General features: G+C 41.8%; 1 protein-coding gene across 1 annotated transcript in view; it reads right to left on the bottom strand.

Annotated features, from left to right (window-relative positions):
• Positions 1–1,456: 1,456 nt before the first annotated feature.
• The window catches only part of LOC104958261 (receptor-type tyrosine-protein phosphatase delta-like), a 64,178-nt gene continuing 41,188 nt past the window's right edge, over positions 1,457–24,446 (bottom strand). Inside the window, exons 8-37 of the mRNA XM_010785986.1 lie at positions 24,238–24,439; positions 22,675–22,811; positions 22,328–22,472; positions 20,089–20,406; positions 19,786–19,979; positions 19,610–19,636; positions 19,274–19,391; positions 18,437–19,087; positions 18,116–18,311; positions 18,017–18,047; positions 17,764–17,770; positions 17,581–17,675; positions 16,725–16,978; positions 16,404–16,491; positions 15,964–16,182; positions 15,002–15,159; positions 14,461–14,472; positions 14,111–14,229; positions 12,449–12,546; positions 12,085–12,208; positions 11,455–11,630; positions 10,469–10,588; positions 9,283–9,437; positions 8,462–8,747; positions 7,778–7,956; positions 6,556–6,682; positions 6,328–6,453; positions 5,447–5,601; positions 5,163–5,298; positions 1,457–4,054 (exon numbers count right to left, since the gene is read on the bottom strand). Coding sequence (XP_010784288.1) covers positions 3,986–4,054; positions 5,163–5,298; positions 5,447–5,601; positions 6,328–6,453; positions 6,556–6,682; positions 7,778–7,956; positions 8,462–8,747; positions 9,283–9,437; positions 10,469–10,588; positions 11,455–11,630; positions 12,085–12,208; positions 12,449–12,546; positions 14,111–14,229; positions 14,461–14,472; positions 15,002–15,159; positions 15,964–16,182; positions 16,404–16,491; positions 16,725–16,978; positions 17,581–17,675; positions 17,764–17,770; positions 18,017–18,047; positions 18,116–18,311; positions 18,437–19,087; positions 19,274–19,391; positions 19,610–19,636; positions 19,786–19,979; positions 20,089–20,406; positions 22,328–22,472; positions 22,675–22,811; positions 24,238–24,439 — 4,722 coding nt within the window. The 3' untranslated portion in view covers positions 1,457–3,985. The remainder of the gene's footprint in view (positions 4,055–5,162; positions 5,299–5,446; positions 5,602–6,327; positions 6,454–6,555; positions 6,683–7,777; positions 7,957–8,461; positions 8,748–9,282; positions 9,438–10,468; positions 10,589–11,454; positions 11,631–12,084; positions 12,209–12,448; positions 12,547–14,110; positions 14,230–14,460; positions 14,473–15,001; positions 15,160–15,963; positions 16,183–16,403; positions 16,492–16,724; positions 16,979–17,580; positions 17,676–17,763; positions 17,771–18,016; positions 18,048–18,115; positions 18,312–18,436; positions 19,088–19,273; positions 19,392–19,609; positions 19,637–19,785; positions 19,980–20,088; positions 20,407–22,327; positions 22,473–22,674; positions 22,812–24,237; positions 24,440–24,446) is intronic.

The following is a 24,446-nucleotide window of genomic DNA, read 5'->3' on the forward strand; positions in this document are numbered from 1 at the left end:
GCCCAGAGGACAGGCTGCTTCATCTCACTTTATTACCGAGGAAAGGAGCTCGAATCCTGGGTACATGAGTGTTAAAAGTGCATTAAACTGTTTCAATTCAACAGCCGGCGCTTCACAGCACTTTACAAACCAGAAAGAGTGATTGAATCCTGGGTATAGATGTTTTAAATAGTCTGATACCTCCAGGGTGCATCATCACATTTTACAAGCCAGGGAAGGTGCCTGAATCCTGGGTAAACATTGTTTAAGTGTTTAAGTGTTTTTAAATGTGTGGAACAGTGTTTTCGGGGGTTTGCCGAGCAAAGCGGAACGATAGCTGAGGATTCTGGGTAGTGTAGTGTCTTCGGCCATCCTAAACTCCGAAAAAATATTTGTTTCTCCGAATCGAAGGGGAAAAATACAAAAGCATTGTACACAATTTAAACCAATCAATGTTGTGTAATTAACAAGGATAATCTGGTGTTTTTGAGTTGATGAGTATTGCAGATATCACTGTCAAATCAATCGACAGTAAGGTTAATATTTACTTCCGGGTGTAAAATCCTTCGTTATCCAATGGGAATGGACGCTCACATTGCCTTTAAGTGCCGCCGACATGGACCGATGCGGTGCTTCCATGAGCGTCAAATACCGCCGCCGATGGGAATACATTGCAATCAGTTGAAAGCTCTTTGCGTCTGTTTATGAAGCTGAAGGAGCTTCGGCGCGTCATAACTGCACGCCACAGGACCTTGACCAAGCGTCGCTCCTGGACGTTCAGGGAGTGAGACTGTGTTGTCTCGTGTGGACGGACACGTTTCTTGAGCCGATTACGTGTGGACGGAAGACTTTTTTGATATCGACTAAGGTTCGTTTTCATCTCCGTGTAAACGTGGCCTTAGAGAAAGAGTGAATGCTTGCAGCTGCATACAGTCCTTGTGCTAGTTTTCATTAAAAAAAACAAAAAACTATTTTCAACAAGTGTTGTATTATAATCAGTAGGAGACCAGGGAAGTTATTAAATATTTGTGTAATGTGTCTTTTCGGGGCTGTATTTTGTATTTACATTGTAATTTCATTACATTATTTAAATCCTTACAGTCTCAGTATTCTTTAACATATTTACTGTCCCTACTGTTCTTCCTATATGACATGAACACTTCATTATTTTGCCTTGTTCATGTATTACTATGCTATGTATAGTACAACTATAACTACAAATGGAGTTACAGAAGAAATTAATGCCATCTCTTTGTGTACCTCCAAACCAGCAATCAACTTTCTTAATACTTGCTTAAAAGAAAGGCATAAGTATTTAATTTCAAAACACTTTTGTGTGTAATTGTTTATAATGCATTTAGTTAAAGCTGCGTTCAGTGACACTAGTGCATTTCAGTTTAAAGTAACTTTGGTCCCATCTAGTGGGCAATGAAGGAAAAAAAAAAGGAAAGTAACACAAAAATCAAACAGCTCATTGTGCGCTATATCCAATCATCCTGCTTTTAATACAAAGTCAAGATACAATATCTACATCCATGGTTTGAAAGGAAAGAACAGGTACATAAGTGAGGGGGTGAGTCATCAAAGCTGGCCCTCAACACACGTCATATTATGTTTCATGTGAGTGCCTTTATATTTCTCTTGACACAATCATCATTAGAAATCGAAGGAATAACATATTTCATATGTCACACACTGTCAAGACTTCTGGACCACACAATTTCATATCAGAATAATTTCAGATATAAACAATAACTTTAGAGGGTGCATTTAGCTGGCCCATTCTCTGTCAAAAATACACCTGCTACTATGTGCTTTCCAGGAATCTTAATACCAACAGCTTGTCCGAGGTTTTAGTCAACAAATCTGCTCTCTATATGTAATTCTCTGATGCCCTTAAACGTATCACGGAGGGGCGGACCATACCTCTGTTGCGGGGATCAATCACACCGCTGCTGTTGCTATGGAGGTGGAGAGTGGGGGGGCATCAAAAGGGCATCACTGTAAACTTAAACTAGGTCTCCTCTAATGCACATCTCTAGCTAACTAGTTGGACATCAGTAATCAGTATCAAATAGCACCCTACACAGAGGGCATACTTTATCATTATAAAGCAAATAAAAAAGCACCAAAACTGACCATCGAAAATAAAAAAACAAACAGTGACAATATCATACTTTAACATTGGCTCGCCAAAGAAACAGGTATACAACATCTTATCGGTTATAGTTGGTAGATATCGCAAATAAATAGATTAAAAACGAACATAAAAAGTAACAAAATAGAATAATAAATATCTTAAAAAATCATATGAAATAAATATGACAAAGTGAACAATAACAATAAGGCTTTTTTTGCGACAATAAGAACTACATCACATCCAATCCCACGTTATATCTTGTGCTCAGACGTATGTAACTGTACTGTTATAGGACTCCAATGATAGACTGTATGTACAAAATCTGTGAAACCGAAATGTCTGATTCACCGGACATCGCTGTGCTCTTAAATCACCACATGGGACCAATTATGATTATATGTCAAATCAAGAAAAGATATATATCGATATCACAGAATTGTGCATTTCTACTGGAGCAGACGGGGGGAAACATCATTTGGTTAAGTTGGGATGTTCTGTACAATGTGATTTAGAAACAGAGAGAATTTGAATGAAGTTTATATGAAGGTAGGTGAGGGGAGAGGACTGTTGAAAGTGAGCAAAAAATCGCTGAATGTTTTTTTTGGATTTCTGTCATTATCTTTCACTGCACAAGATTGATGTAACTGCGAAGTCGTGCAATTCAAGTAGGTAAGCTTTAGAGGATGAAGATGATTGGGAAATAACTTTCATCCTCAATTTTAGATACTGTATGACAATAAATGTTAAGAACACAACGCATGAACATTGAGCAGCATGAACACAAGAAATAAGTCAGCGTAAGGCAGAGACGTACAGTAAAAACACACAAAAATCATGTCAGCAGAGATGGGATGAGAACTGTTTTAGCAGGATTGAAGCTTTCATTAGCATCCTTCTCAATGAGCCACTGCTGAGCTGACACAATGGGGCTGACTTCAAGTGGATATGAGCTGGAGGATGAACAAGGACCACAGCAAATAGCAAGCAAACTTTGTTTGACGAATAATGCACTGGACTACAGACCTCAGCCCAGTGGAGGATATGACAGGCTCTAATCACTGTTCGGATGCCGGGCTGTTGCTCAGCGAGGACACCATTGGAGACGAGCATTAACTGATCCTTGGCCAGTGTTAGTAAGAGCGGTCTCTGGTCTGACTTTATGTTATGCTGGATAAAAGAGGAAGTCATCTCTCCTTGTAGGCCACGGCTCACGTTCACGCTGCATGGTTTCTCTTGGCACTGTGCTTTGGGTAAATGAGCATCCACATGCTTCTCCAACAGTCCTCTGGGTGTTGAGTCATGTGCTCTAAACTATGATCAGAGCTACTGTGGCAACCTTAGACACCTTTGAAATAGACTCACGGACACTTAAAAATGTTCACCTTTGCACTTTGTAACCCCTTAGTACACTAAACCAATAGATACAAAGTTGAGGATAAAAAGCCCATATAGGGTGCAGCAAATATCCAGGCTCTTTGTGTTTTTTTCCTTTTTTTTATACACATATACTATCATAATTCCTGTTCAGAAGCTGTTTGTATTTCACTGGTTCATATTGGAGATAGCTGACCACAACACACATGTATTATACGTCCTTCACACTGGAACACTGAGGTAAGTATATGGATTACACATGGATAGTCTCCACACCCACCAGCAGTGTGGGTGCTGTTAGACACAGATTTATTGTTGCTGTTTTTGTTGTTATCTTTTGTTGTCCTTGTTGGTGTATAATTCATCTTTAAGTCTTGCTCCCAGGAAAAGGTTCAATGTTCACGTTATTTCAGGCTGTCTTTCTCTCGTTTCACTCGTCAGTTTGTTGGTGGACCTCGAAGCAGACAGATGGATGGGGGGTTGTCTCTTTATTTACGTTGCATAGTGGTCGAAGCTACCCAGGTACTCCAGAGCAGCCTGGTAGCAGAACTGATACTCATCCTGGGTGACAAACAGAGGATCACACAGAGGGAGAAATCATTGCTCTGAACAGGAACAGACACAGGCTCACAACACCTCTCCAGTCTAATGTTTTTGCTAGAATCATGACGATGGTATGCAACAGAGGCTTAACTCAAATCCTGGCTTTACTGTAGGTTGGGATTGCTGAGTGTCTTATATATCCTAATCTCTCAGTCTGGTGATTTCTAATTTTTCAGATGAACTGAAGGATTAAGTGTCCCTTTTGAGAAAGTTCTCATATTTGAGATAAACAAAACACTAGAAACCCATTCGTTTATGGGAAAAAGGCCACAGTCACATACCTACATGATATGTGGTTTTCACATAGAGCGTAAAAGTTTGTATTTGCAGCTACAAATCAGCAACAAATTATTTTCCTAATGATCAAAACTCTTGGAAAAATCTAAATAAGCACATATTTTATGTTTTAAAGGTCCCATGTCATGGCCATTTCTACTGATCATAATTCCATTGTTGAGGTCTACTAGGATAGATTTATATTGGGCAATTTTCCAAACTCACATTGGTTTCTCATACAGCATCTCTGTACAGTATGTGTATTCACTCTCTGTCCAACGACTTGTTGGAGCTCCTGTGTTTGTGACTCTGCAGACCGTTTACATGCATAAAAAGCTACATAACACACAAGGGGACGGGTAATAACCAGAAAAGCATGACATGGGACCTTTAATATTAGCATGCAGTTGTAAATAAAATAGCCTCATACATATGGACGAATATAGATGTTTTTTTTAGGTGGTATAATGACTTTTTCTACAGCCATGATGGGAGGTGCAAATATTTTATATTTTTTCATAATAATTAATTAATGATTAATACACTTGCTTGACAGAAAAGTATGTTTAACGGAATAGCATCATCATTAAAAAAGGAAAATCAGAGTGTAAGACAGGTTGAGGTTTGATTAATATATAAATAAATAATATATAAATAATTAAACAGTAAAAATATAACCGGATTGATTAAAATATTGCTTTAATCATGACCAATGGTGTGTTATAGAGTGCTTTACTTGTCTCTGCCCTGCTTTATGAATCACTCAGCCCCACATCGTGTCAGTGTTTACCTCAGTCTGCACCATGGCCGGTCTCTGTGTGCGCAGCATTTTGACGGTCTGGAAGATGTCCACTGCCCCTTCGTAACGCATCCTCTCCAGGACGATACTCAGAGTGATGAAGACACCGGTCCGCCCCACGCCAGCACTGCAGCCATAAAGGGAAACATGACTATGGTTAACAAAGTGTCTGAGCTTAATGTGCTACACCTACTGCCGTTATTATGCAATTACATGTACTTTTAATTAACATTGAATGGTTTCATCATTAGTCGCTGAGATGTCATGCTGCTTACCTGCAGTGAACGCTGATTGGTCCATCCTGGCCAAACTGCTCCTTGGTTTTGTGCACTTGGCCAATAAAATCGATGAAGCCCTCTCCGGATTTGGGCACGCCTTGCTCTGGCCAGTCGGTGAACTGGAACTGACGCACTGTCCGTGATTGGCCGTCCTGAATAAGTGAGGTGATGAGGGGGTGAAGAACGATTAGCCTGAGTTGATAAGAGAGTGTATCTGATGTATCTTCAAAAAGCATCAAGATGTTTATCCTTTAAAGATGTAGTTAGTGTTTGTGCGTTTTAGATTATTTAAAGAGATTCTTCTTCTATTGACTGAGGAGGAGTGAGACGCTGCCATGCAATATCCTTTTCTTCCTTTCTAACGATTACTGTTATCTGACCCTGGATCAGTGGCTGTGGTTAACTCCAAGCTGTAACGTCTGTACGTCTGCCATTGTCAGCCACTCAGAGGGCAATTACATCTTTTCTCTTCTGCTCAGCCTTTCTGACTCCCCTTTAATGGAGATCAATAGAGCATCTGTCGACGTGGCGTCAGTGCAGGACAGGCCTAACTGGAGTTATCTATGATTGGCTGATATGTGCATGAGAGGATGTGCACACACAGTCACTCACACACACACACACACACACACACTATGCTGTCAAGGTGATCTGGAGACAGCACGGTTGAATGAGTAATCTAAGGGGCTACTTACCAATAGACCTAAGCATTCCCATACAAAACACACACTAACCAACACACACTACAGGTCGATAGGACATGCTTTGCATCGCTGCCTTCAAACAGCACTGATGGATTGGGAAAAGGGCAGAAAAGTCAAGGAGTGTAATGTTACGCTTGCTGTTTGGATACAAAATACAGCAGAACATGAACTCACCCTGGCATCCGTGACTTTGAACTCCCGGAGGATGTACTGAGGCATGTTGTACTCAGCCATGGGGTCCACCACGAAGTACTGGTACCGGGCTGAACGCTCTGCGGGCCAGTACTGGTGACACTTCTCCTGAGAGAGCAGAACAAAATAAACGATTAATGACATTGTGAACTGGGCTGACATTTAATGTAATTTCTAGCTCTTTGTCTCTGTGCATGTAATTACCCCTACCCGGCCCATTTCTCTCAGTTTGGTGAGCATGACCACAATGGTGGAATTGTGTTCCCACAGCATCCTCCAGAAATCCTCTGTAGTCTCAGCCAGCGGACCCTGGGTGGCAATGTAGCCTCTCTGCTGCCTACACACACACACACACACACACACGTCACAAAAGAGATTTAACCAAACTCCAACGAGAACAGAACAAAGCAGCAAACCTTGCTCTACAGTGTTCATACGGCACTAACATCAATCGCATGCACATCCATCTTAACTGTCTAAATGTTAAATACAGGATGATGGCAGCACCGATACTATCTACATGGCAGGTTTAACTATCCAATAATCAATCGTGTCAATACAGTCAATTAAAACAAAAATTAGGATCAGACATTGGCAACATGAAAGGTGTTTTTCACTACCCAGGGCAAAAACGTATTTCCTTTAACAAATAGTTGTATATAAAGCGATAAAAACACACTGCGACTACCTTAATTAACAAATAAATCAATGTTTATGAAACAAATAAGGAAACATATTCAAACATCATATTTGTATGATGAAATGCATAGTTTAAGGGGATTTGCTTTTGCTCAGAACTATGTTGAGGAAGTCATCAGTTTCATTTTTGCCTGGAATTGTATATGAGTGCTTTCAAATCTGCACCACAAGACTAGTTGCGCTTTAGGGCATAGACAACTAATGGGGATCCTATAACTAAATATTATATAAAATCACCACATGCTGCAACAGTTATTAAAGTGTTTTTATAATATTCTAAATTGCACACACACACACACACACACACACACACACACACACACACACACACACACACACACACACACACACACACACACACACACACACACACACACACACACACACACACACACACACACACACACACACACACACACACACACACACACACACACTCCCTCTGTCAATCAGCAGACTGAAAAGGGGGTCAAACTCCAGGCAAGAAAAGGAACAGTCAAAACATGTGTGTGCAATTGCTCTGAATGCCTGAATCATCAGAAGCCCTGTGACTGAGGTAAGTGCTGTGCAGCAAGACAAATAGCGATTACATATTTACAATAATGACCGATGTGACAGGACGTGACAGGTGGGAACATTGCGGTGAAAACACATCCAGTCCATTCACTCATGCAGCCATCATAGGAGGACAAGGGGATCAGGTCACATTAATGTTCTCTGGACAAAAACATACCTGTATCCGTCTATGTAGCTCGCGTTGATGTAGTCAGAGCCCTCCAGGCCTCTGATTGGCTGGAGGCAGACGCGGGTGGTTTCATAGGGCATGATGTTGACCAGTCGGTTCTTGAATTTGTTGCAAGGCAGGTTGGCTGTGACGAACCGGGATGTGTGGGCTTTGGTGTTAGCCAGCCGCTGCACGGAGAGAGAACATGTAAAATGTGTGAAGATGTTTTATTTAGTTTTAATCTATATTATTTATATATATATATATATATATTCCAGGAAATCTAACCTGATTTGACATGCAAGAATGCAGGATTATCAAAGATATATTCCTAGTTATTTTATGGAAAGGACTACAGCTTTCGAAAGGTTCCCTATTAGGGGGAATACAAAATTATTTGGAAAAGTTTTTTTAATTTTTTAATTTGTGTTCATGTCATCTCTTAGGTAGACTTATATCTCAAAGGCTCCAATAAGTATAAATACCTTTAAACAATTTCAGAAAGGAAAATAAACCACATTTTGAACTGCTCACCACTCGCAACTTGTAACAGGCGATTATAAGAAGACATGATTTTGTTTTAGGTAGCTCAAAAAACACTTCTCTTTGCCTCTTTTCAGACAATCTCTTAAAATGTAATATTTGCGAGACAGCAAATATTCACACCCTTGTAATTTGACCCCTCTCCCCTACCTTGAACTCCAGCTCCATGCCGGTGATGTGCTCTCCGGGCTCCACCTTGGCCAGCTTCTGCATGTAGGAGTAAAGACTCCTAGCGGCCACCTCAGTGTTCCCACAGGCCACGGCCTCCAGCAGGGCCTCATGGATGAAGCTGTATTGATCCTCCGTCTGCACCATGTAGTTCCTCTGTGAGCGCATCAGGGTCACGTGACCGTAGATGTCCACAGTGCGCTCTTGTCGAATGCGCTCCAGCATGGCATCGATGACAATAAAACAGCCAGTGCGACCAACGCCGGCACTGATAGAGGAAGAGGAATAAGTGTTGACCAAGAGGGAAGCTTTTTCTGTTTCCTACTTTCATTTAAAGGAATAGTTCAACATATTGAGCTTTTTAGTTTTGCCTTAAATTTGGCTGAGAAGATACCAGAGATTTAGTGGTATCCTTATTCTCATCTAATTAAAAAAAATGCATATTTACCAAAATGAATCAATTTAAAGGTCCCCTATTATACAATTTTTCATCAATAAATTATAGGTCTCAGATATATACAAAACATGTCTCTGAAGTGTTTGGCTCAACATACCAAACAGATATGGTTGTACACAAGCTAAACAATCGTTATGACATCATAAAGTGGCCAAAATCTGATCAGCTCATTTTCTGACAGGTTGTTATATGAATGGATGAGGACAAAAAGTGAGCGGATCTTTTTTGCTGAAACTCTCAGTATCTCTTTACACAGAGGGGACCATGTTTGTGTATAAAATACATGAAAAAGTGGATTTTGCATAATAGGTGACCTTTAAGATAAAGTTAGGTGTGTGTACTGTACCTGCAGTGAGCGATAATAGGTCCGGCGTCAGGAGGGTTGCAGGCTTTGACCCTGCGGAGAAAGTTGAGGAAGGGGGTGGGATACTCCGGCACACCGTGATCTGGCCAGGATGTAAACTGGAACTGACGCACCTCTCGCCGCTCACTGCTGCCACTCTTAAATAAGAGACAAGAAAAATATGTGGCTTTACAGTCACTGAAAACACATTTGTCTGAACATGTGCATGTGTTAGATGTTTCACTTTATGCATTATTGAATGTTCTAATATTAAACGTATTCAGTAATAGAAGGGAAATTACAATGACTTCCAATTGGTTTGAGTTTAGTTTCTCAGATATACTGTATCTCCATCAGTTATGATGATGTAGTTATTGTCAACCATAGAAGCCAGGACTGTTTTTGATTGATTTGTTATGCTTTTATTTCTAACGTCTGTGCTTTTAACTATTGCCTGCCTGTGGACGAAATGAAAATAAGCCTTTCTTGCTAAGAAGAAATGTTGCACTTTCAATATGCGCTCTCACTGTCATACCTTTATATACTAAACTAAAATAGACAAAAAATATATCCAAGAAGCTTTTTAATTAATGCAATCATAATGATTCCTACACACACACACACTGTATAAATTAAAGGAATAGTTTTAGATAATGCAGTTTGAAGACCCCATATATTCTTAAATTGTGCAAAATATACACAACAGACAGGAATAATACTAGGATAAGTAAATATCGCATGTGTGTTATTCTCCACTCTATGACAGATCTCGTAGCTGGACGTTTGACAACACATCACAAAATTTGGAGAAGCTGTGCAACACTTGGAAGCGAAAGTTGGCCCAGTTTCTGTATTTGTAAGTAGGCCACAGAGACAGGCTAGTCTGCCGGTCCTAGATTAGTCCTGCGCTATAAGAAAGTGCTCTGCTTCCAACAGTGATCAAATCTCAGCGTCTGACACAGCGAGGCTGGCCTGGTTTGAACACTCCATGAAACCCAGAATAATCTTCACATGCGCGTCACTCGGCCAGTGACAGTGGAAATTCGTAATTACTCCAGGTTCCGAACGGTCAATTCAAGACATCAAAGCAGTTTTCAATGACAGTAATTACTAGAGGAAAGGGCAGAGCGGTGAGTCAAGGGGTGGATTCAGATGGAGAGGGAGCAAGAAAAGATGGCAATCATTTTACCTTGTGCAGGGAAAGGGTGCGCACACAGAATGTGGCCAGCTCCATTGTGTCCAGCAGGGTGACCTGGATCGTCCCGTACGTCTCTGTGCCGCGACTCGGCCAGTACTGGTCACACTTTATCTGCACGGATAATGGAAAAGCATCATCATTATAACTATTATTGTTTCAGACTGAATTACAAAAATCTGTTTCCCTACATTTGAGATAAGAACAAATTGACCTTTATTAATCCCCGTGGGGAAATTCAGTGGTTTATACAGCAACAGGGTAAGATTGAAAAACAGGACAGCACAGATTCACACAAGATTAAAGATTCATCAAATTAAAGATATACGATTAAAATGATATACAGTTAAGTAACTTTCAAAATAAGAAATGAATAAAATGAACATATATACATATTTGTTAAAGTCCCTTACGTGTATTGGGGTTAAAGATGGGGTGCAAAACTAGCAAGCCACAAGAATGTCTGGGAGCAAATTAATTTTATATGCTACACAAATAAGGCCAGGATCCGTTGAATCTTTTGAATATTGGGTTGCAGATTAACATTTTCGAAAGGGGAGTTTGTTTAGCATGAAACACTTGAAATAACTAAAGGATAAGTTAAAAATAAAGTAGAAAGAAAGTGAGGTCAAAGAAAACTATTTCTGCTAAAAAGTTAGCAATGATTGTGAGTCAGACCTAAACATTTCAGATGTGTGTATCTCACACTGCACTGTAACTTTAATTCATGTACCTTTGCTTTTAATTGAGTGTTTTGAAATGCCATTTTATAATATGTTTCTTAATGCTCTTAATGTCTTTCATTTTTTTAAAGCAGTTTGAATTGCCTTGTGTTGAAAGGTGCTATATAAATAAACTTGCCTTGCCTTAAAAGGGTTTAGAGGTTTAATTACATTTGTAAAGCAAACAGGCTAAACTATAAATGACGGGTAATCTAAGATGTATATTGGGGGTCAGTGTGTGGAGGTTGGACTTCCTACCCGTGACTTCTCCTCGAGGCGTGTCATCATGACCACAGAGGCGGCCCGCTGCTCCCACACCTTCCTCCAAAAGTCCCCGAACGTCTCCGCCAGTGGCCCCTGTGTAGCGATGTAGGCATTCTGCTTCCTGTAGCCATCAATGTAGTTGGCGTTGATGTAGTCGCTCCCCAGGATACCTGCGCAGACGAGACACTTGTAAGGCTCTGATGCTAAACTGCATCTGCATAAGCAACATAATAAATTAACCTGCGTGTATGACATCAAACAGCCTAACAAACTTGTTTGTATCTGGCAGCCGCGCCTTACGACAGACGGCTGCTAGGTGACTAGCGGAGGACAACAAACAAACAACACTGTCTGTGTAAATTCATGAGCTGAAGATCAAATCCATCCCCCCCTTCTTGTTCTGGAGGAGTGCTGGCTGCACTTGAATGCACTGGCACTGTTTGTCAGTCTCATGCCACTGCACACAGCCAGTCCTGAGCACTGTTTGCAATTTCACATTTCATCCATCATGCAGTTCTCCCTCTCCTTCTCCCATCTCTCTTTGCTTTCAACCCTTTAAACACATCCGTACTCTCACTCTCACATGTCTATATCTAAACATCTTATTTTTCAGCTAATCCTCACCTTCTAGGGGAGCCAGGATGACTCTGGTGTGGTCGTACGCTATGACGTTAGCGTAGCGGTTTTTGGGCTTGTTGACCTCCAGGTTTGAATGCTCCCAGGTGAACTGCTGACTAGGGTCGATGGACTAAGAAAAAGCAGCAGCAAATACACATTAAGAGAGTGGCATATTGAGTAGTGTTCTTGAGGATAATGGAAAGATCATTCTGTGATGTAGGCAAGTTACAGCAACAAATTGCAGACCTGAATAAATCATGAACATATAATCTGCACGCATAGATGGAAATGTTAAATAAGAATGCTTTATGAAGCGAAGGCTTAACAGGCTTAACATCTTTAAACAATGAGGATACATATTCATTCTTACCTCATACTCCTGGGAGAGGCGCAGGTTGTCGTTGGCTTTCAGCACCTCAATGTGCTCGGCCAGCTCGTTGATGGGGATGGTGGGGTGGCTCATCATTCCTGCGTGACAACAACAGTCACACGCTGAGTTACCCTAAATTACTGCAGGTCAACATCACTCAAATGCAAAGAAGTGCAGATAATAATACAATCAGAGAACTTCACATATCATTAAGGAACATGCTGAGGCAGAAAATCAATTTTGATCCATGTGCGAGGACAAAGTCAGGCGAGTCTTGTTTGTTTGTAAATTGTTTTTCTTTGATAAATTGCTTTCTCTGTGATCAGAGGAGTAACGATTCAGAGAAAACAAACACAGAACACTAATTAGGAGGGTTGCACAAACGTACACCCACATACACACTCAAAGGGAGCAACCTATGCCTCGTACATCCGTTTCTGTTCACAGCTGGAGCGCGAAAAGTGGAGCTTTTACGATCTATTGTCCATTCAAAAGGAAAATAGTTACAACAGCAAATCAAAGAGGAACACTGCTTTGTACACAATAAACAATCTATCTCAGTCAGAATGTGTTCTCCATGTTTCTTGAATTGTAATCCATGTTGATACAGTATGAAAAGCATTTAAGATATTCTGCTGCTACAGCTATTAATAACAGGCTCATGCCGTATCAACAGTTATTTTTTTCCGCCAGCATGGCACTGCAGCAGGTTATCACGACAAAATGCTCCTGTCACGACCAAAACGACCTCAGATAGCATCAGCTGGTTAGGTTTGAGACAAATTTCATCTTTGTTGAGCATCTCACAAATCTCAGGAGAGAAGAAGTGGGAGCTTCAGTTATTCTGCCACATGAGAGTAAAACAATCATATGATCGAAGAGACGAGCTGAAGCGCTTTGTTCTGTGGGTTTTACTTCGCTTCCCACGAACATGTAAAAAAAACTCCACCTTAAACTATGGATTAAATGAGAAAGCTTGCAAGGTAAAACCTTTCTTCACAATGACACATCTTGCCACCTTTTCAACAACGACTTATTTATGAACTGCACTTGTGACAATATGGAAAATACTTTCATACAATCCCTCCAGGCCATGTGTTTTTGGATGCTGTTAATTTAAAGGAAGGAGAGAAAGTAAAGCATCATCCGCCTGATGCCTGGACCAAAGCAGCTGTGTAGTTAGATCTCGCTCTGTAGGAGGTGGGCAGCGGTCAAATGCCTGTAGTTACATCACAGCAGGGTTTAAGTTGGTGAGCCAGAGAGAACATAATTAATTCCTTTATGAATTATCACAGTTAACCAGCAACTCACCTTTTGATATATCATTTTGACCATTTAACTTGGGAGTGATAAGACAGATATCTGTGTGTTCTGATGTGTTATCTGACTGCAGCCTGGCATGTGGACTGTGGGCGAGAGGAGATGATCTGATTTTGTCACACCGTTATGACTCAGCCGTAAGCACTGACTGCAATACCTGGGCAGCGGCCATTTTGATTCTAGAAATGACTGGAAGCTGCCAGGTGGGTTGTGATGCACCTTCACAATCTTGTCTGCATAATCTTACCAAAGTTAAAAATAGTGGCATGAATATTTCATCGTCAATTGATGAGCAATCGGAAGTATATTTTAGTATGCAATTACGAAGTGTGTGTTTCATACCTGGAGTCTGGAAGTTGATGCGTCTCATCTCCACGGGGTCTGTCGGGTGATGGGCTATCCTCGTTCCATCTTCGTTCTCCAAAAGTCTCTTGGTACCGGGTTCAGAGTCCTTCCGCTTGCTGCTCAAACAGCATTTAGTCAAAAGAGCAATTAGTAGATACAAACAACCAAGGAGAAAAAAACAGACTGACTTGTGACACATCATTAGCATGGCTACTTGGATTGAGTAAATAGTGCATTAATAAAAATGGTGTTTCACAGCTTTGTACAAGTTCCCCGTACAGCATCTGGTATCATGTAATTGCTGTGGGTTAAAATGAACAAAGAGCTTGACATTGGTTTAATCTTACCTGTCAGGTTTGCTGCTTCCAGTGAAACAGGAGCAAGGGAAAGAATAATTAGGGGGAGAAAAGGAAGGAAACAGACAGATTGTTAGAGAGGAAAATCAATATTTTCCATTAGTATTCAAAACGCTTGATGGCATGCAGCAGATATCTAAGGACTAAAGCAGGGTCAGACTGTTTCGTAGGGAGAACAAACTTCGTAATTGTAATATCATAAATATACGGCTAAGAGTTGAGCATTTGTGGGAGGATAGTCAAACATTAAACAATCCCGGATATCAGCAGGAGTTGCTTACAGAATGTGAGCCCAAAGCATGGAAGATAGAAAGGTAATGAATCTTAAAAGAAAAGGCTGAAATATGAAATGTGTTTTAGTTATTGTAAAAAATACTCCCAACAGACAACTAAGAATGAATTGGTCTTACAGTACAAAAAACACATTGTCTGTTAAGTCGAAGCCTGATAGAACTTATTTCTCTTTTTACCCTTGAAAGTATTATTACATTCAGGGTAAATATGGGCTCGGGGAGAATCACTTCCCACTCACTTTTTGTAAAGGAGGATAGCAATGACAATGCAGATGATGAAGACCACAGCCAGCACGGGTCCAACCACCCAGATCAGACCGTCGCCTGCATCGAGGGGCTGGGGGTCTGAATCTGGGGCAATCACAGGGTCTGTGTAGGGACTCGCCACGTACATTTTCTGTAAACAAACACACAGGCATATAATCAGAAAAACAAGAAACTGGAAAAGTGTTTCTTTTTTTTTATCTCATTGGAAAAACGAACATGAGTGCATGGCACAACACAATTATAATTACAAAAACTAAACACACAATAGCCTTGAAAAGCATCAGTGCCATAGCTCTTTCTCCAAGTCTTTACAAAGCGTAACCCTGTACCTCAGTAATGAGCCATTGCACTAGATTGCATTAGATTGAGAGCACATTCCTGTCATTGTGACCAGGCTGCTGCATGACTGGTTTTAATGCGCATGTGAGATAATATTCGCTGTCTCTGCATTTTAAACGACACAAAAAAGGATCCACCTGATCTTACTCACAGTATATATAACTGCAATAAACTGAATAAAGTGCATTTTTATTAGTTCTAAAGGACTTTTGAAGAGCCTCCCCTAGGCTAAGTCTTAATAATAAAACACATCTAATAAAAAATAAAATCTATCCTAATTCAAGTCATACATTTACAATTGTTTTAAATTCAAATGCACATATATACGGTCCAGTGCAGTGCACAAGGCAATATCTCTTCCACTGCCACAGTAGGTACACTCACTCTTTATTAGCAGAGGTGATGGAAGTACGTGAAGGTTATTGCCTTTTGCTTACAACACTTTGACTGACGTGCATTTTATTGTTTTAGCAGCGAGGCCGTATTGATTAGAATGTATAGTGACAGCCTGCAGCAGAAAAACACAGGCAGCAAGGAATGAGGGAGTGGCTATAAACGCAGAAGCAAAGGAGAAGTGACACGGTGGCTCTCGTACCCCCGTTGTGGAGTTGAGCTCGGCCAGGATGAAGAAGACGTACTCCTGCCCCGCCTCCAGAGCTCGGTTCTCAAAGCCCCCGTAGTCCAGCTGGTCCCCCAGGGTGAAGAAGGCCGGCAGCGTGGCAGGTGTGAAACGGGCCGTTATGTAAGCCCGCCGCAGGTCCACCTGCTTCTGCTGCCGAGAATCTTTCTGCTTTTGACTGATGTCTTTTAACAGCTGAGAGATGGCGAGAGGAGAAACAGAGAGAGGGGAAGACACAAACAGGAAAAATTAGACGTTCAAATACCAATGACTAATGTTTAAACACTGATATGGAATCAGAAAGGGTAATTGCTGCCAGAATCCTCATCAAATCTTATTGTGTGTGTGTGTTTATGGGTATTTTCCTTCTACCAGGAATATACATCAGAGGGTGCTGTCATTGTTGTGGTTCTCACCTCCTCTAGGTCCATTTCATCTGGACTCTTGAGGTGTCTGATGACGCCGCGGGCTCTCCTCAGTGGAACCACGACAACATACACGTTCCTGCGGGTGCAGAGGAGGAAAAACAACATAACACCAGGTGCACTGGTACAAAAGGAAACATGTCTAACTACTTTCACGATGTCTTGACTATAAAGACTGTATTTTCAACATCTTGTCGGATAGGTTATGTCGTGTTATCATCATGCCCCACAAATTTAGATATCATCTGACCTGAGTGCAGCAAGTCTAGGAAGGCCTACTTTTTTATACCAACATCTTTAACTCTATCTTACTTGACGGGGGAGCGATTCTCCAGCGACGGCAGGATTATGGTGACGGTGGTCTCGGTGTCACGGGTGTGGTCAATTTCAGGGCGGCGGATATTAATTGGTGGGGAAGTCTTGGCGGAGATGCGATGGCGAAGGCCGCCCATGTTTCCCTCTGGAGCTGTGATCTTAAAGTCGTAGCTCGTGTCAGGCTGAAGGTTTGGGATGACAGCCTTTTTCAGACGAGCGTCCACCTCCATCTTCTGTCTGTTATACTCCACCTGGAGGAAGGGAGAAGGTGAGAACAATGGGTAAGGGCAAATATGCCTGTTTGTATAATGTACTGTATGTTTATAGACTGTACATTTGTATCAGTTTATCCTGGAAATTAACCTATTTTCAATTTCAATTTTAAAGTCTTAAGGATGTAAAACAATTTTGCACTGTCAAATTCCCCCTCCTTAACCATGATTGACATTTTTGGGAGATATGATTATTAGAATATCTTGGAGTTGGATGAGAAAATAATACCTCACATGTCTAGGCTTGGCTAAGCATAAAGACTGGAATTTAATGTGTTAAAGTGTGAGTTTTGCAGGTACTGGTTGTCATATTTTAGTATAATACATGTTTATTTCAATGTTACTTTTCATTGTTCTTAAATTCTGCATAAAGCCAGCCCCCCACAGGTAAAACAACAGGTGGTAAAAAAACACTTCCACAGTTGCGGGTATTGTTCAAGTTCAAGGTATTGTTCAAACCTATAATATTGTGAGGTATTTTAACCGAAAGTATCCAAAAATATTAGGGTATTTATAATTTATTAAAACATAATCTTAGACATACGGCACCACACAGGTACATGCACACGCCATCGACATACCGTAAAGCGATAGGGGTTGCTGCTCTCTGGAAACTCCCAGGTCAGCAAAACACTGGTCTTAGTGGCCAGATTGACAGAAAAATTCCTCGGCACATCTGGGGAAGGAAGGAGAACCAAGAAAAACGGTGTCACACATGATGAAGCATTTTATTTAAACCAGCATCCCCCCCGCTGCTTTCCTACTGCAAACCTGTAAAAATGTAAATGTAAGTTAGATGTGTTACTGGGAGAAGTATGCATGATGGTAAGGAGAATGGGCAGGTGATGAGGAGAGTGGATGGTAAGAGTTAAAGTAGAAATAACATTCAGACCGAGTAATGTGACATGCCACATTCTCAGAGTGTAAGGTTGTGTTTGTTAGACTCAGATTCAGCATGTCAGCAAAGTCTTTGGAAAAGGTGGAAGTGGAGGTCTATCAGATAAAAAAGAAGCTTACCTGCAGATACAGCACCAGACCAGTTTCCCCCCTGAATTCAGACTGAACACTTACCTTCCAAAAAAGAAGCTGTGTATCAAGTCCTGCATTGACTTTTACCTGAGGGTTTGTGATAAGCAGTGCTCTTGAAGCAAACATCCATTAACATTCAGCCTGCGTCCACTGGTGGTGAAGGGTAGGTGATGAAGGTATAAGTGAGTGAGTGGAGGAGATTGGGGGGAGTAGTCGTGTTCCCCTGGACTTTGCAGTTCTCGGCCTCTCCGAGGTTCACAGGTGAATGGCCAACCTGTAAGAACTGGCCCAGACTTCATTTAGTTTAGTGGTTTGTAGTGAAATCCACAGTAAAGGGAGCGGAGATGTGAAGCTGAACCAGTGCTTAGAAGAGGAAGGGGTGTTCCTGCGGCCTGAGGCCAGCCCTACCTGTTTCAAAGGCCAGGGTTCGGCTCACCAGAGGTGGGCTGAAGGGGCCTGGCCCCGCCTTGTTGTGGGCTCTTAGCTGCACCACGTAGGCTGTGCTGTGATTGAGGCCCAGGATGGTGTAGCGGGATTCACTCGCTGGCAGCGTGATCAGCCAAGGGGGCGCAGTAGGGGCTGGTACTGCTGACGGGCCGGGGTCGGCAGAGGGTTTGGGGGCCGTGGCTTCTCTGTACGATAAGGTGTACTCTGTGATGTCACCATTGCACTCTTCCTGGGAAAGGGGCAACCAGGAGAACTGGAGGGAGCAGCAAGTGTCATTAACAAAGTCAGTTATTTTTGGGTATCCCAAGGGTGGGAACATGGGAACTTTTATCTCCTGCTGCACCACGTCTCCGTATCCTGCTCGGCTCTTAGCAGAGAGAAGAAAGACGTAGGAGGACCCCTGGGAGAGGTTTCTGATAGTGAAGTTTCTCTCGCGATTTGTGAAATTCACTGTGGTGTCTAAGGAAGTATTCTTTAGGCCAAACTGCAGGCGGTAACCCCTGATTTCCAGCGGAGCCCCCCGGCTATCAGAGCATTCCACTGGAGGAGCCCACCGCACCACCACTGACGGACCAGATCCTGGATGCACCCAAAGGGAGGGGGGGCCGGGCACTGCAAACAACAACAACAACAAATGGTAATGTATATATAAAACATAGATCATGTAAAATGTTGTGGAAGAATTCGAATTGATTTAGCTGTTTATTTACTGCCTGCTGGTACAGCTTAATGGAGGATCTTAAGTACAGTGCGTTACTCAATCAATTGCACTGAACTGTATACTTGGCATATGCTTACCAATCCCCAGGGTCTGCACCAGCTTGGCTTTGCTGTGCGCTCCATCCCCTTTGGTGGTGTACGCTGCCACCGAGATGGAGTAGAAAGTCTCTGCTTTCAGACTTTCTAAAATGAGCTCCTGTGGGGGAACAAACATAACAGAACTATTCAATACTGCTAACTTATTACTTTTAATATGAGACAATACACAGACCTCTTGCTTCACTTTCTTTACACTTATGCATTGGCTAAACAAATCTCCAGTGGTCAAATTGTCTCTGTGTAATGTATTGGATGCTTTGCGCTATAATAGTGCATTCATTCATAATAAAGAGCGGATGGGTTGTCTGCACTCACATATTGAGTCGAGTCATCCTCCTCCATCTTATCCAACAGATGAGACACACCCAGCAGGCAGCCAAGATGGATGAGAGAGGGAGTGAGTCAAAGGACAGAAAACAAAAAGGTGTGAGGGAGAATGTTAAATTATATAACAAATTAAAAATATGTAATTAATTCAGTTATGACTTCACCTGGGACTCGTCCAATAAGAGGTCTTTAATGCGGGGAAGGTTTCGTGATTCACCGCTATCAGCACGGCCGAAATGAACTTGGTAGCCACGGATTTGGCCTTGCCGTAACCGTGGCAACACAGACCTCCAAGTGGCTCTGATCGCTGAGGAGTTGAGCGGCTGGAGGTCCACCTGACGAGGGGCTGCACCAGGAACTAAGCACACACAAATACAGAATTAATTAAGTGACCAACAGTCGAGCCAGTAAATAATCAACTACACATTCAATACTGTTTAGGTCTGATCTATGGCTCTCACTCTTACCGTCCTCATTAGTTCTGCAGATCACAGAGAGGCTTTTGGGTCCAGTCCCCTCTGCAGTGAAGGCTGCCATGGAGATGTTGTACCAGCTCCATTTCTCCAGCCCCTCTAGCAATGTCTCCCCCTGCAGGGCGGGGATAGGAAGCCCCTTCCCCTCCAGGCCCTGAACTCCGCCTCCTGCCCCAGAAACCCTCTGGTATCTCAGCTCATAACCTGCCAACTCGCCATTGTGACCCTCCATTGGAGGCGGCCTCCAACTAACTCTCAGCGAGCTGGAGCTGGCACTCTCGCAGGACACACCCTCAGGTGCTGCTGAGGGCTCTGATTGGACAAGGGGCGAGGAGGGTAAAGAGTTTAGGAAATACCCAAGAGAATGGGGTTGAAAAAGCAAGAGATAAGGATAAAAATGTAAACAATAAAAACTAAGGTGAACTGTTATGCCGGGGAAACAAGTGAGGCACAAAATGGAAGCAACCACATAATGTAAAAGCTTAATGTTAGACTAAGAGACTAATGAAATAAACCAGAGACACCAGTATCGACCCTGAGTGGACAACTTAATTATACCCAAGGAAAATGTGCATCCGATACCCGATGATTATATTTGATCCTTTAGCCATAGCAAGTAGAAGAAAAGGAACTCAGGTTTGTGAATCAAACAGATAAGTATTTCTTTCTGAAGTGAGGATGTTAAGCTCAGTAAAAAGGAGAACAGACAAATACACACAATTCACAACATCAGCCCCCCCATGGTGGCATAATCCCTGAGGTTTGAGACTTTCCACAGCTGACTAGGAGAAGGTTTTGGGCTTTACAAAAGGAAGAAAAAACACAAAACTAAAACAGATCTCACACAGCGCTGAAAGGATTTAGGAGGCAGGTTTAGAAAAGAAAAACGAAAAAGACCAGGAGCCTGGGAGAGAAAGGCACTCAAACGGATATTGAAAGTCAGGTAAGAATGATAAATTGCGGACAAGAATTGAATCAGAAGTAGGCTAGGATATTTACTGTTACAAACAGGTACAGAAAGGAAGCCAAGAATCACACACCTTTATCATCATAGATCTGAACTGTGGGTATCACTCACCCTATATAATGTTACTCATAGAGCGAGCACACAGAACCACACAGCACTGAGCACAGTCTTGTGTGTGTCTGGGAGTGTATAGCATGTGTGTATGTGTGGGAGTGTAATAGTCATAGCTGACAGGTTCAAGTATCTATCCACTCAGCCGTACAGCCACTGTTCTGTTAGCCTCGGGGGACAATCTAGATGTGCACCAAAGCTTGGCGATAACAAAGCGCACATAACCTCCCAGGGAAATGAATTCTGCTGCATGAAATAGTCTGCTTATCTGACACCTTCCCTTTCCTGAATCCCCCCCCCACCAACTATAGGTCTCTTTCTTTTTGGGGGTGAAAAGAGACCCGCTATAAGTGTTTAGCTCTAATTGTACTGATTGTGAACACCCAGTATGAATCTGTGTGCCTGTAAGTGATTGTTAATACTTGACAAAAACTTACCGCTGAGGCGAGAGCCACCGTGAACTGAAGGGCTTCCTTTTTTCTCGACTCAATGTATTCTTTCTCTTGTATCTCAATTTTTCTCTGCATTTTCTTCTTGTTGGAAGATATGAAATGCCTCTATATGTCAGGGCAAAGAAGTATAACTTATTTGACCCTTATCAGGTATCAGTGTGCAGAGAAAAATAGAGAAAAAATAATCCATGTTCAGATAAAATACAGACTGGCTGACACTTACCTGACAACACCAGCAAGGCAGCCACCATCCTTAATGCGGCTCACTTCTGGCTGCTAGCCAATAAGTGGCAGACAGTTTCGTCCTTTCAAAGACATTAGACACTGATAGAGTGGAAAAAGTGAAAGGAAGGTGAAAGAAGGAAGAGTGTAACAATTAATCGTTGCTCCATCTCCATCTGTCATGATGTTTTGGCTGTGTAAGAAAGCGAGAGGCTGAGGGGAGGAAGAAAGGCACAGTCAAACTTAGATGGATGAATGAGAGGTGGGGTTGATAAACGAGGTAGATGGAGAGATTTGAAGATGGGGTCCCAGAATTGACCAGGTCAGGATCTGATGTATTGTAACCTGTGTGTGTTGGTGTGGAGGACAAAATATTCGCATTGGATTTGTTCACATGACTGAAACATAATACAATTTACATGTGTGGCATCTGTGCATCCCTGCAGGTAAAGCAGGTGGACACAGTCAAATTGAGACGTACTGGCTTGTAATGTCCTCTGCACCAGCTCGTTGGTGAAAGCTCCGATGCCTTTGTTTGAGATGGCGGCCAGGGAGAAGGAGTACTCTGTGTTGGCTTTCAGACCCTCCACTGTGTACGAACTCCTCGGCCCGAATGTCAGCTTCTCCTATGAGAGGGAAGAAAGAGGAGCAGAGGACAGGACAAGAGGTTGGGATGAGTGAGAATTAAATTATCAAAAGAGATGAGACTGTCACCAGCAGACTCAGAGGCGCTGAACGCTGGGGTTAATCTTTTAAACTTCCTTCTTTTATCTGTCCTCTCAATCCGCTCTGCAGAAAGGTTTATAAAAATAGAGTTAGGGGTCTTACCAAGCTGCCAAACTTGACAGGTCTGTAGAGCAGTTCATAGTTGACGATGCCCTCCTTTGTGTAGGCAGGTTCCCAGGTCAGCTCAATGTGTGTGTCGGCCACCTTATTGACTTTAAACTTCCCCGGTTGGCCTGGGACTGAAGGAGACAGGACAAGAGTCAGACAGGAGTTTGGGTTATCTTTATCGGATTCTTTTGAAGTCTTGTGGTGCACTTTGGTTTTGCACTGAAAGGCCCTTTAAAAAAAAAGTGTATTTATAATCTTTTTACCACCATATACTATAATATTATGATCTGCCAACGTTTTAGTGATACTGTTTATTTCACATAATACTCCAAAAATACATCTTTAAAGTTATTTCTTAAAAAAACGATTTTACTGGAAGGTTTTCTTATTTAAAAACACTTTTTATTGTGTTCTGTTTTACCTGGTGTTTTTCTTTTTCAAGATTCAAAGGTTTTATTGTCATATGCACAAAGCTACAGTGTAGAAATGGCAATGAAATTCTTCTGACCTCCAACAATGCAATATAATAAAATACAAAATAAAAAGTGGTGCAAAAAGTCTATATACACGTCAATAGAATTTCTATCCTCGTAGTACATTTTTACCTGACTAAATATCTGCCTCATTTGTGTGTTTTTTTATAGTTTCTTTATGTCTTGCTTTGTTTTGAAAAGCACTTACTGTGTTTGGATAAGTGCTATTCTTCTGAAATAAGGTGTTGACATCAATACTATTAGTAAAAGAATGGGAAATATGTTTCAAGGGAAATGTCACCGTCAGTCAAAGCTGATCAAACCTGTTGGAGACTGTGTGGGGGTGCAGTTTCGTTTTATAGTGTTGACATATATATATATATAATGTATTACTAAGCATGGTTGTTTTTCTTACTTTCGCCTTACTTTAACCTGACCTCAGGTATTTTAAGTTGAATAAAACATGTTGTACTAGTTGTTAATGTAATACTGGACACCCATTGATCCTTAAATCTCTAAAACCTATGTATTTTCCTGCCTTTTAAATATATTCTCTTTCCTTTTGTATGCTTGAAAATTGAAGACTTTTAAGAGACATCTGATGCCGTAGCAGGCTACATGGAAATTAAAACAGTAATTCCATCACATTAATGATCTGTTGTCCCTCCCAACACATTAAACCTGCCACTTCACAGCAGCTGTCGGAGTGAAACGGACAACACTGAGGTAAGAGGGACATTTTCGGCTATTAATCCCCGTTTTCTTTTCATGATTCTCCACACTTCTGTCCCAGCAGGTACAATGTGTTCTGTTTGAAGTAGCCATATTTCCTGACAGGTTATTTGCTAAGCAAATCACAGAGGATTGACTCACAAACTTTACATACACCCAAATAAGCTACTTATCTTTGTTAACACACACACAAATAATGAGTCATTTGTGCTCTGTTGCATGTGCACATCTGAAAAACAAACACTAACCTCCTGCACATGAATATTAAAGACCACTAGTTAGCCATTACTCATGCACCAGCATGCACAAACAGCTACCGATGATTAGGTTTTACAGACACACATTAACGCACCTCCAGGCATAACTTTAACATGGACGGGGTCTGAGAAGGGTCCGTCTCCTACAGAGGTGAAGGCGAGGACCTGGATGGTGTACGTCTCCGAGGTCACCAGGTTCTGGATGGTGGTGATCACGCTGTCCTGGACGTTATGGATCTGCCACTCATTCATAGGCCGGGACGGGTCCATGGTGTAGTACACACGATAGCCTTTCACCTAAAAC

The sequence above is a fragment of the Notothenia coriiceps genome, unplaced genomic scaffold, assembly GCF_000735185.1.
Source record: "Notothenia coriiceps isolate Sejong01 unplaced genomic scaffold, NC01 NC01_scaffold00000969, whole genome shotgun sequence".
Lineage (NCBI taxonomy): Eukaryota > Metazoa > Chordata > Actinopteri > Perciformes > Nototheniidae > Notothenia > Notothenia coriiceps.